This window comes from Meles meles, chromosome 16, assembly GCF_922984935.1.
Source record: "Meles meles chromosome 16, mMelMel3.1 paternal haplotype, whole genome shotgun sequence".
Taxonomy (NCBI): domain Eukaryota; kingdom Metazoa; phylum Chordata; class Mammalia; order Carnivora; family Mustelidae; genus Meles; species Meles meles.
This window is the reverse complement of record NC_060081.1, coordinates 57,025,370-57,038,164: the sequence shown is the minus strand read 5'-3', so window position 1 is coordinate 57,038,164 and position 12,795 is coordinate 57,025,370. Positions and strand designations below refer to the sequence as shown.

Genomic DNA, 12,795 nt, shown 5'->3' with positions numbered 1-12,795 from the left:
ACTATTACAAACAAAATCCTAATTAAAGCACATTTGCAGTTACCCCCACACATCCTTATCCCACTACTGCCTACAATCTGCAAAGATATAAACAAAGAAAAGATGAATAGCTGATGTGACTTTCTGAAAACACAAAATAGCTGATATGACTAAAGAAATCCTAATACCCTGTTCACCCTAGAATATTTCAAAGTACTGTTTAGGACCAACAATATCATCACCAGCCTGCTTATTAGAAATGCAAATTCAGGGGTCTCATCTCAGACCTATACCAGGTAACTCTTACACTAAAAGTTTAAGAACAGAGTTGATATTACTTACCTTGAGTGTGAACAGGCTGATTCGGCCAGGCAGTTTATAAAACAGCCCCTCTCCTCCTCTTGAATTGGAATGTAGCATGGCATTGAGACACGCAAGAGGGGATGTCCCGCTGTAAAAACATACAAGGATGGATGAGTGTTGCAGAAATCTATATGCCTGCTTACTCAAAGATCCAATACCCTCCAACTCATTCTTAAATCAAGAAGCATCACAGCAAGAAATACAGCAGAAAAGAGCCCATGATGACAACTCCACTTTGAAAGTAATACAGGGCAATGAATGAAATCCCCATCAATCACACCCAGGTAGGACATGGTATGTGATTCCCTTGTTCCACACCTGGCACTTCCTTAGTGCCTTGTGACAATATCAACCAAGTTCTCAAAGAGATTTAGAAAAAGTACAGAATTTCAAATTCAGGGAGTTTTAAAAATACATATTATGCAATATTTTTATTAAATTTTAATATTAATTAAAAACAAAACTGTGTTTCCTAGCCTCTGTATTTTGACCTACATATACAATGCTCAGAAACTGCCACAAAACATTATTATCAACACAAAGACCACAGAATCAATGGTGCTGTCCCAAGAAAACAAGCACACCTTTTCATCCCCAGTTAAATATTTGCTAATAAGCACACAAAAAAGAATATTTCATTTGCTTTTTCTCTGTTGGGAAAGGAAGAAAATGGGTTTTATTCTACATCTAGCCAGGAACAATCACTTAAAATTTCAACCTAAAAAAAAAAACAAAATTCAGCCAAACGGATCTGGTACCCAATAATGAAAAAAAGATGGCTCATTAAGATAGTTCACACTCCCTGCTGCAGCAGGGAGTTGCAAAACAGTAACTCAGTGAATTAAAGGCCATCTACTGAAACTTAAAATAGAACAGCTGTCAAAAACACAGACAAACATCCATTATTAATATTAACTGAGTTTGGCACTAGCAAGTTAGTGCTAGGATTCACCTGTGCACCTTCTCGTCCCTCTCCCCAGTATATTAAAAATATATAAATATCTTAAGTAAAGCCTCTTAAGAGCTTTCAGAACCAGAAGCCTTAATTTATGCAGTGTTAAAAATAAATTCTGAGTCTAAAAAAGCCATTAAAAAAAAAAAAAAACCCTATTACTTATTCTGCTTTGGAACACACTGGATGCTAAAAAAAATTTTCACCAAGAACCAATCTCTACAACAATCTTTGTGCAGAATCTGGAGTATCAAGTGGGTGTGCTAACATCTCTGCTACAAGGGGGGACAGCATGCTGGCAGAGTCCTTCAGCAGAACAGTGTGACTCCTACACACTATACCTCTGTCTACAAATTACAGAACTGCTCGCTCACTCATCATGAGCCATCATGACTCCTTCATTAATTCCTGTAAGAGCAAGAAGCAGAAACAAGTTAAAGTTCTCAATTTCATCTGTCCCAAAGGGACTAATTTACCTTCTATAGGTATAGTGGTCCAACAGCAGTGCAGACAGCAGCATGATGGGAAATGGCCCATAAAAACAAAAATAAAGCACAATTATAACACTACACAGTGCATAAGTACTATTTAAATGAATGTGATCTAGACAATCATGATCTTCCCTCCCCACAAACCGTCAGCTTAAGACTGTTTGAACTGGTAACTGAAAAGTGAGGATCTTTTGACCCTGAAAGGTCAATCTCAAGCAGCTAAAGCTTAACCAGCAAAAGCACATGCTATTTGTTCTGAGTCCCAAGAAGGGAGACTGGTTGTGCTCTCCTCTTTCATTTACATTAAAGAAGAGGGCGGCTGGGGTGAGAGTGAAGAGAGAAGAATCAAACACAACCACTGATTTTCATGCCTGCAATTCCTTTTGTTTCTAACTTGTTGCTTCTCTAAGAAAACTACATCATAGGAGAATAAAATCAAGGTCACGCTAAACTTTAGTATATTCCTATGATGAATGGCTAGAATCAGTAGGGAGGAAAAAAGGCCAGTGGTGTTATGGTGATGAAATCACCCTTCTCTTGATCCTAAAACAAAGAACTTCAGGGATATATAAAGAAGGAAGTTTTAAACAAGACAGAGCCATCAGAGTCTGCCCCTTCTCTACTAAAATGTGCAAGAGAGTACAAAAGAAAACGCGTGGATTCTGTACACAAAGAACACACTGCATGTCAAGATTGAAGAGAGAGCAAAAATAGGGAAAGCCGCTGCATCTCTAATGAAAACAAATGGATGTTCACCCACTCCCACCTGCCACTCAGAGGACACGCAACCTGGGACAAGAGTTCTATACCACACCAAACCGGGGACGGGGGTGGGGGGGTGGAGAGACAGACAGACACATAGAGAGAGAAGGCATATATACACTTAATCATGTCACTAAGTATCTACAGCAAGGCCTATGCCCTATGAAACCCTTTTGAATAATGAGAACAATACAAACCTCATTTCCTTTAGTCCTTCTGCCTCTATGACCTGCAGAATCTGTTTTGGTGTCATTGGAGCATCCGAGTAGTTTTCTAGTACCTGAAGAAATATAAATTGTTCCGATTTTAGTGCACAATATCCATTTATATCCATCCCAGTCCAAATCCTGAGCTACAGTTCTGCTGTGAGGCACCACAGCTGTCAATTTAGTTTTTCCAGAGTTAACATTGCTTCAGAAACCAAATCACGTGTCTATCTAAGATGCTGCTAAAAGTGACTGAAATTAGCGTAAATATTCTAATTCTTAATTCTAAAGACACCCATCCTCTTAGTACACGTGCTATGATATGTGGGTTGGGCCTTAGCAACACTGGTTACTGCTTAACTTCATATTGTTCACATGACTAAAGCACGGAATACACAGAGCTACAAAATAATGACAAGACAGAAATGCACTCAGACTTTTTTCCCGGAGGAAGTCTGATTAGTACCCCTATTTTTAAGTGATGGCTTTGCCACTGTGTTGTGAAATTTTGGTGTTAACTGCCACAGTACATTTTTCCATTTGGCAACATGAGGCTCTGATTCTGTATGACTGGTGCAGGCAAAGCAACGAGAAACAGAACGTCCCATTTGTGTTAGCATCGTCTCTGACAAAGTCATGGCAGCAGTTTCCCAGCGAGCAACTGCAGCTCTCTCACGGGACGGAGGGACGGAGGGACGGAGCAGAGATGTTTTAGAAAGGCTATCCTTCTCAGGGAGGAGGAAAGCTGTCAGTATCTCTGCACTGTCTCTACCATCAGCTGCTGAGGCTACTCCATACAACATCTCGCAGTCCCTTAACAACTGTAACAACTAAGTGAGGCGCTGCTTTGTCACAAAGAAAATGTGAAGCAAGTCTGACAAGGACTGCTACTAAAGGGTCTCCTGGCAGAAGAACACAAGCCCTCAGCACCAAAGGAAGTCAAGCTTTGGAGAAGCAGGTGCTGAAATCAAGCCCCTATTTACCATGGTCCCATTGTTAGCCTCTCTCAATTCTACATTCTCTTCAAGTAGTATTATCACCTCTCAACTTCAACTATAGCTTCAACTACTACCTATAGTTCTGCTAACTCCCAAATATCCACCTCTAGCCTCCCCAGCTTCTGACTCAAATATTCACTTCTGGACCCACACCCCCCCATCATCCGTTGTAACTCCAATTCTTTGCCCCTCTTCCTCCAGCACCTAATGCAGAAACCTAGGCAGCACCCCCGCACTCTCTCATCTGTCCCCCAGTTCCTTCCCTCACCCAACACACAGCCCCTTGGCTAATATCCCTGCAACCAGCCCTGCTTTCTTCAAATCAGTCCTTTCTCCACCACCATCCTTCACTCCACAAATACATGAAATACTTCCCCGTGCCAGGAACAATTCTAGAATTCAACAGTAAACAAGACCAAATCCCTGCTCTTGCGGAACTTACCTGCTATAGCCTGAGGTCAACCCAACCAAATAAATCTGCCCTCGTCACTTTCCCCGCTTTAAAATTTTTCAACAGCAATCTAATCACATACAGCAAAGACCAAAACTTCCGAGGAAGAATCACCAGCTCACTGGAAAAGCACAGGCTTTAGAACCAGACGGACCTGGATTTAAATGCTAGCCCTCCGAACCTGGCCGAGTTACCTACCCAACCTGAGCCTCGGTTGCCTGACTTAGGATGGAAGGATATTGCTGTCTTCCCGTAAGAGTTGTTTTACGAATTACCGACCATGGAAGTGCATACCTCTGGTGCCCAGCATAAATATGTGCTCATGGGCCTGCCACACAAGGCCCTTGGAATCTGGTCTCTGCCTGTCTCTCTACCTGAATGCCAAACTGATACTGCACAACTTCACATTCCAATAACTATGGGTAGTTCTACCCAATTCCCAAACTCTCCACCCTGCCTGTGCACAAGCATGCACACACACACACCACCAGCTCTTTCTCGCCAGCTCCTAACATCCTCCATGAGGGGCCTAACTTCTACTCACCCTTCAAGATTCAGTTTGAAAAGCACCTTCCTCCAGGAAGCCTTCTCTGTCCTCTGCCAGGCAGAGTTAAATGTCTCTTTTCAGTGTCCTTGTAGTCCACAACACATGTAATTTACCTTCCAAAGTAGGACACTTGTGAGTGCAGGGAGGAACCATTCATAATGATGCCTGGACAATAAGCATGAACCAGGATGTCTGTTTATCATATATACATCTATGATGGCACTTATCATGAATGTAGTAAAATTCTATTCATGGGTCTAGACCTTCCATTCCCAGAAGACCATAAGTTCCTCAAGAGCAAAGCTTATCCATCTTTGTATTCTAAGAACCTGAGGGCCAAGTTAAACAGTGTTGACTTGAACAAACCCAAAACAAACCATTAGAAGCTACTAATATTCACTGCCACAGACAGCACTTCTCTCTAAATGAGAGCTGAGCTAGCGAATTTTTGTACAGTAATTTTTTTTAAGCAGCAGCATGACTCTGAAAAATTAGTTACCAATTATTTAAACAGCAGTCGGGAAGAGCCTGAGAATCTAAGAGAATCTACAGCCTGAGAATCTAAGTTCTCTAAAAGGAAGTTACATCAAAAGATACAAAGTATTCACTTTTATTATAATTGTATATGCCTCCAGCTTTTAGTGTAAGAACAATTCAGCAGTGTTCTATTTCTAGTCCTTGTCTTTCTAGCATGCACACACACTCACAAAAAAAAGTATCTCTTCTCCTACTTCAAAGAGAAAAAAAAATGTTTGATGTAAGAATGGTCAGTCCTCAATCAAAGTGAAAGATAAAGCAGACAATAAAGAATTTCTCAAAGCCAGGGAGAATCCATTTAAGGACACTCAATTTAAAGGGAAATCCCCTTGGCTATTTCTCCCAAACACACCGTTCCTAACAAGGAGTAGGATTTATACCATCCAACCTTCTAAAGTCTACCTCCTATACCTAGGAAAGACAATACTACAAAATGTTGGAAAGAAGATTATCTACTTCTGGACAACATAATTAACATCTGCAAAAGCCAATCTCCTGGGATATACTACATGACTGAAATTCTCCAGAAGTCTCTTCTTTCCTACCAAAATAATTTTTTAGAATTCCCAGTGTCACTCTAGCCACCAATCTAAGCAAGCTCAGGAGCAATATGAAACCACCCCAAAGCAAGTGCATCTGATTGCCAGGGCAAGCACTCCAAATTCACCTGTCTGAAGAGTAGATTTAATCGCCTGCCCTCCCCCTACGGCTTTCTCTAGTCAAGCTGCTCTGTCCAGCATAAGCTCTCTCAAACTCCCCAGCACTTGGGTATTGCAGCAGTTTTCTTTAAATGGGGAGAGGACTCTAAAAAGTTGCCTTTCACCCACCAAATGGTCTTGTCCAAAGGGACAGGAAATTCTAATAAAAAACAGTAAAAGATAACCACAATTACACACCACGTTTTCCACAAGTTGTCTTTCACATGTTTAAGGGGACTACAAAGTCATTCCTGTTCCTATTATTTTTTAATGAAGAGCCATGAAACAAAGAGAGAAATAACTTACTCAGATAATCTGGCATGAAGTTCAGCCAGTGACAAAACAAAACTAACAACCTGGATACTGGAGTTCAGATCACAGTAAGTTCAAGAACCTAAAGAGGCTGAACAGAACAGTGGACACTGAATTCCTAAAGTCTTTCAACTTGTAAGAGCCAAAAGAGCTTTGAGACAAATAAACTTTAGAATTCTGTTAGAACATAAATAACATGGGATTTAAGGGCACTTTCACCTAACTCTAACAAGTAAAACTCTAGCAGGCAAATCTCCTTTTGGTGCCCAAAGTCATAAACACCTGCATACCAGGAGTTTAGAGAATTTCAATGAACACCCAAGACTCAGCTTGAAGAGAAGGAAAGCAAGCACATTCTTTGGCTCTCGCCTCCTCTCCTTCAGCCTAAATTTGTTTCCAGGTGTGGCAACACTGGAGAAATCCTAAAATTTCCAAGAGATCTCAAAGTTAGCCAAAGCTTCCAATTTCGATTGAGTCAAAAAATATTTAGAACTTCAAAATCTTCAAATTTCATATGCCAAACTAAAACAAGTGAACTGAAGCATGAAACTTGAGCACACAAACACTTGCTATTTCTGTTCATTGGGCCACAAGTGCCTGGGGAAGACAATCAGGAACACCAGTGAACACTCTCTTGTAAACCAAACAGTACTTTTAAGTCAATAACTGAATTCGACATGCTCCAGGAAAGAAAAGGTGTACCATAGAGCTGTAACGACCCCCAACACAACAGTCATCTCTTTGCGCAACACTTGTGAGGAAGGAACCTCACTTCCCAATAAAGTAAAAGATCAGAAAGTAAAGTAAAGCTTCATTCATCATTAAAAGTGAATTACAGCAATTACATATAAACTACAAGGTGTCAAGAGACAGGTACGCTATCCGCACTATAACCCTGCTCTGTAGATAGCTCTTGAGGAAGTGACATCTCTGGGAGAAGTTACTACTGTCATCTGCCAAGATTTTATAAGAACATGTCTCTAGGTGTCTTAGCTTTGTGGGTGCAAATCCAAAAGGAAGGTATTTCGCTTACAAGTCCTCTGACGCTATGAAAGCAAAATACACAACCCTCCTCAGGGCAGCTTCAACACTCAAATTACTCCTTCCTTTGCTAAGTCCTCAGTGAGCAGAATCTTCACAGACACTTCGTCTTTGTCCAACACTTCATGTATAACACGCACCAGGACACTAAGGAGAGGAGGACACACACATACATCCTTTGCAAAGTAGTTCTCTGCAGAGTGCCTATCTCCAGTATAGCTTATGAAGTAAAACGCTCTAGTCAGCGTTTCTCAAAGTGTGGTCCCAGGCCACCTGCATTACAGTCAACATGGCAAGCTGGTTAAAATGAAGACACTGAGGCTCCCTACTCAAGTCCGAATTCCAAACCAGAAGATCTTAACTAGGGCTTTAGGACTAGCATTCTTAAGAACCTCCCAGGTGTCCCCAGCAATACACTAAAGTTTGAGAACCACTGCTCAGGGGTCCACCTGGGAGTAAGCACTTGCTTCCCTCCACACACCTGGTTTAGATTGGCAAAGCTCAAAATGTCACTCGCATCCTTAAAATCGGGGGTGTTTTCCGACCCCTGGAGTCAAACACACACCCCATGGCCCACCAGGAAGCGAGGGAGGAGCTTCCGACCCTTCCCGGAAACCTAACTCCCCCGAGTGCATCAACGAAGCTTCCCCAGACCCCCAGACGCTGCCAAATAGTGGGGGAGGGGAAGCTGGGGCCCCGCCGCCCAGAGGGGGAGGAGCCGGCCTGCCAGCTCGCCCCTCCGCAGGAATTTAGGGGGTGGGGGAGCTGCTGAAAAAGGCGCCACATCCGACCCGCGGGGGACCTCTCCCCCACCCAACGCCTGGGGGGTGGGGGAAGCTGCCCGGTTCCTAGAGAAATGGTGGCCCCGCCCCCTCCTGCAGTGGGCAGGGCCTCGCCCCTCCCCCTACCCGCGGAGGGGGCTCTGCTAGCCCACCCCCCCCCCCGCGTCCCCCACTGAGCCCCCTCGGCGGCTCGCCTCACCAGGCGCGCGGCCTCGGCCCACGTGCGCTCCTTCTTCCTCTTCTGTTTGTCCTTCATCCTCCTCCTCCCCGGCGGCGGCGGCGGCTCCACGCGGGACCTCCGGGTGGGGCGGGTGGCGGCGGCGCGGGGCTGGGGCTGGGGCAGCGTTGGCGGCGGCGGCGGCGGGGGGCGCGTGGCGGCGGCAGCGGCGACGCGCGAGGACTCGGGTGCGGCCGGGGAAAGGGGGCGGGCGCCCGGGGACCGGCGGGCGCGAGACCCGGCGCGAGGGCGGCGGTGGGGGAGGGGTGGCGGCGGCTCCACGCGCCCGCGCTGCGTCAGTCGCCCACGGCGGCGGCGGCGGCGGCAGCAGCGGCGGCAGCCCCGCGATCGCTAAGGAATGCGGCGGCTCCGCATAACCACGGGGTCAGAGGTCACGGCTCCAGCCTCCGCTTTCCCGCTCTGCTGAGGGGCCGAGACAGGACTGGCGGTGGGGCCGGACGGCGAGACGCGGCTTTCCCTTCGGCGCCCGGGTGTGTGCGTGTCCGCCGTGGGTGTGTGTGTGTGTGAGTGTGTGTGAAGAGTGAGGAGGGGGAGTGTGGGTTTTTTTTTTTTGAACAAAAACAAACCGAAAGGGCGGCTGGGAATCGTAGTCCCGGCGGCTTCTCTGGCCTCCCCCGCTCCGGAAGAATATGGCTGCATGAAACGCTTGGACCACACTTCCCGGCGTACCTCGCGGCTCTTTTCCGCCCTCCCCTACCTTCCTCCCCCTCACACGGAGCTCGGTAAAGAAGGCGGTCGGGGAAGAGACTGGGCGGAGTCTCGCGATGTCCGGGAACTGGCTGGGAGCCTAAGGCATTCTGGGAGGCGATGCTGGGAAGGGGCGGTGGCTGGGCTCCCCAGCCATGCTTAACCCTTTCAGAGCCTCTCGCATCCCGGCAGCTGGGCGGTTAAGGGTGGAGATAGAGATCGACTCCCAGTGATCACTTTGTGCCTTTCCCCGCCTAAACGGTTCTCACCGACACTTCATAGAGATGACAGGGGACAGGACTTTCCCTTTTGGTCCTGCCCTAAATGACTCACTAACGAATAATAATGAGACAATGAGACACTCATACCAGTAAAACGGTTATTCCACGTTTGATGGACCTAAACAGTTCCCCATTTCCTCCTGTGCTTTCATGCTGCTAATACCACTATATGTTTGCAGACGTTGCACCCGCAGCCTAGCGCATTCTTAACCATTTGGCAAACTTCGTGATAATGAGGCGTAAAGAACTTGGACTTTCGGACCCTGACCAGAAAGCAATTGAGGCCTTTTTAGAGGTGGTACCCTGAAGAAAACACAGGCCCTGGAGTCAAGTAGACCTATGCTGGAATCCTGGCTAAGTCACCCTCTGGGTACCTAAAACTAGGGGCTCAACTTCTCTGAGCCTCAATTTTTTAAAAAAAATTTTTATTTATTTATTTCTCAGAGATCACAAGTAGGCAGAGAGGCAGGCAGAGAGAGAGGAAGGGAAGCAGGGTCCCTGCTGAGCAGAGATTCCCCAGGCAGGGCTCAATCCCAAGACCCTGGGATCATGACCCCGAGCCGAAGGCAGAGGCCTTAACCCACTGAGCCACCCAGGTGCCCCGAGCCTCAATTTTTTAAATCTACATTAGTCTAATACTTCACAGCACTATTAGGATTAAAATTAACATACAACACTTGGCAGATTGGAAGAGAGTGTGAAGCGGGACCTTGACATTAGGTCCATATAATGTGGCTCCTGGTATAGAACAAGTGTTTAATAATTAGTATAAGCTGAGAGACCATGGTTGCAGAGTATGAAACCTTGAGCCTCTCTGGGCCTTGGTTGCAGAGTATGAAATGAAATGAGGTTCACCATACTGAACACATAGGTTTTCTGTACTTATTTGTCCAGAAACATTCTCAAAATCAGTTTTAAGCTGGATTAATAAGAAGCTCTTTGAAATTAGGAAGACAGAATCAAAGGCCACGTTTGAAAGTTTTCCCTGGGTGAGAAAAGAAGCTTCTCCCTGATGTTAGCACGTGGAAGAGCCAGGGTTAGAGAAGACCCCTACTGTACTGCATAGTCCTAACACCATGGAAGCCAGTGCTCCTGCTTTGATGCTCATCACACAGATGTCCACGCCCAGTAAATAAAATATTGCAAAGTGAATAGACTGTAGAAGGTTAAAAAAATAAAATCTTTCTCCCTTTCTTCACCCCAAGAAGGAGGAAAGAAATAATAACCCCCTACCACCACCACCACAGAATTGTTTCACTTGATTTTTGTTTGTTTTGCAAAAGTTGTTTTTTTAATCTACAGCTGACACAGTTACCTTTGACAAGTCATTTACTTGTTTCAACTGTTTTCTTGAGTAGTTTCACCCTTCTCTGACCTCCAAGAAGTAACTAGAAAAGATTCACTCTAAAATTTACATGTTTAGGGGCACCTGGGTGGCTCAGTGGGTTGAGCCTCTGCTTTTGGCTCAGGTCATGATCTCAGGGTCCTGGGATCGAGCCCCACATCGGGCTCTTTGCTTGGTGGGGAGCCTGCTTCCCCCTCTCTCTTCCTGCCTCTCTCTGTCTACTTGTGATCTCTGTCTGTCAAATAAAATATATATTTTTTTTAATTTACATGTTTAGTACAGGCCCTGAGGGCAAAATAATGTCCTCTCCAACACACACCACCTAAACCATCTATGCCCTGGTCCCTGAAACCTGTGACTATGTTACATTCCATTGGGAAATTGACTTTGAAGCTAGAATCAAAGGCTATAAAACAGCATGATTAGCCTGTATGATGTAGGTAAGCCCTGTATAATCACATGGGCCCTTAAAAGCAGAAGAAGAACACAGACGAGATGCTTTAGACAGATGCAGAAGAATCAGATTTGAAGCTTGAGAGGACCTCAACCCAGTGTTGCTGGCTTTGCAGGGGGCCAGTAGCCAGGGAATGTAGGCAGCCTCTGGAAGCCAGTAACTCAAAGCCCTGCCAGCCAGTAACATGACCTCAGTTCTAGAACTTCATGAAACAGGACTCTCTCAATGTAAATGAGCTTGCAAGCAGGGTAGTCCCCCCCAGTCCTGCCAAGTCTGCAAAGGAATGCAATCGTGCCAACACCTTGAATTTAGTCTTTCAGAAAACCAACTGAACCATACCATATATGGACTTCTGGCCCACAGAAAGTGTAAAGATATAAATGGATGTTGTTTTAAGCCACTAAATCTGTGGTAACTTCTTACAATGGCAAAAAAGATAAAATAAAATTTAAAAAAGCTAATACACTGGAAATGTCTTTAATTCTTTCAGCCAATAGTGACTGGCTCTCTCACAGTTGGGTCAAACGGTGGGGGAATCCAGATGTGACTATTTCAAGGTCCCTGCCCTTACAGAATCATACAGAAACTACTGACATCATAGGTAAAGTGTGAAAAGAGTATGTTCAGAGGACTGTACAAAATATGTTGAAGAATTGATTTTAGTCATTAAACAAAGAGCTGTGATTTTATTTTATTTTTTTAATACAAATAACATTTTATTACATAGGAATGTTCCTGAGAGAACAAAGATCACGGGAAGCCCCAAAATGAACTATTTTCATTATGTGATTTTTTTTTTTTAAGTGAATGAGACTCAAGTTTATTCTGTTGTCAGAAGCGCCAAAACATAAACCTTTTTTTTTTTTTTTTTTTGGTGTGTGTTGTTTTTAATCACAGTGCTTTGATTACAAATTATCTTTGAAATCAACACAGGTGCCACAGGACAGTCTAAGCTAAACAGGTCTGTATTCAACCCTGCTCTGTTTGGGGATGAGTCACTGTTTTCAAACTGAACAGTTATGAGCAGCGCACACATTCAGGAATTTAAATAACACACCGCTAGCAGACCGAGGAATTCCCAAAAGGGCAAAAACACCTCTTGAACCTCACTGGGAGCTAATGGATTGCCAGGGGCTTTTGACCTCAGCAGTCCTGGGTCTGAATCTTCTTGCAGTTCATTCTCCAGCTAACTGGCCTTGGTCAAGTTCTGAAACCTCTCTGACTCAATGACATCATTTGGACAACATGATACATAAACTCAAAGTGTAGAACTGGGATTAAGTAGGATCTTTGTAAAGTGCCTAGCACACAGCAGACTCACTAAATGCCAGCTCTCTTTGCCTCCGAGAAGGTTCAGTCTGAAGCAGAAAAAATGCCTCATTTTTATATTTCAGCGAACTAAACTCTGGATAGAGTTTGCCACTCTAATGAATGTTCTCTTCCAATAATTCTGTCTCTCTTTTCAAGTAAAGTTGAGGTTCAGAGGCAAATTTCCTCCTCTGGGTTCCAGATGATTACATGAGATCACATTTACTAAACTTCCAGAACAGCAGATGATCGAAACATGTGTATCTTTCCTGACCCTCCCACATTCCATTTCTTTGTATGATTTTTGGTGTAATGTCTGTGCTCATGTTAGCATCTTGGGTTCATCGTCACACACACTCCCAA

At 44.6% G+C, this 12,795-nt stretch overlaps 1 protein-coding gene across 3 annotated transcripts in view; it reads right to left on the bottom strand.

Moving 5' to 3' along the window:
* ASXL1 (ASXL transcriptional regulator 1) overlaps positions 1-8,940 on the bottom strand; it is a 77,479-nt gene extending 68,539 nt beyond the window's left edge. The window contains exons 1-4 of one of the 3 annotated variants that reach the window (XM_045980969.1): positions 8,319-8,940; positions 2,745-2,827; positions 1,771-1,773; positions 322-430 (exon numbers count right to left, since the gene is read on the bottom strand). In XM_045980969.1, the coding sequence (XP_045836925.1) occupies positions 322-430; positions 1,771-1,773; positions 2,745-2,827; positions 8,319-8,375 (252 nt within the window). In that variant the 5' untranslated portion in view covers positions 8,376-8,940. The remainder of the gene's footprint in view (positions 1-321; positions 431-1,770; positions 1,774-2,744; positions 2,828-8,318) is intronic. The other 2 variants (XM_045980966.1, XM_045980968.1) reach the window with 2 other exon arrangements.
* Between the last annotated feature and the right edge of the window lie 3,855 nt (positions 8,941-12,795).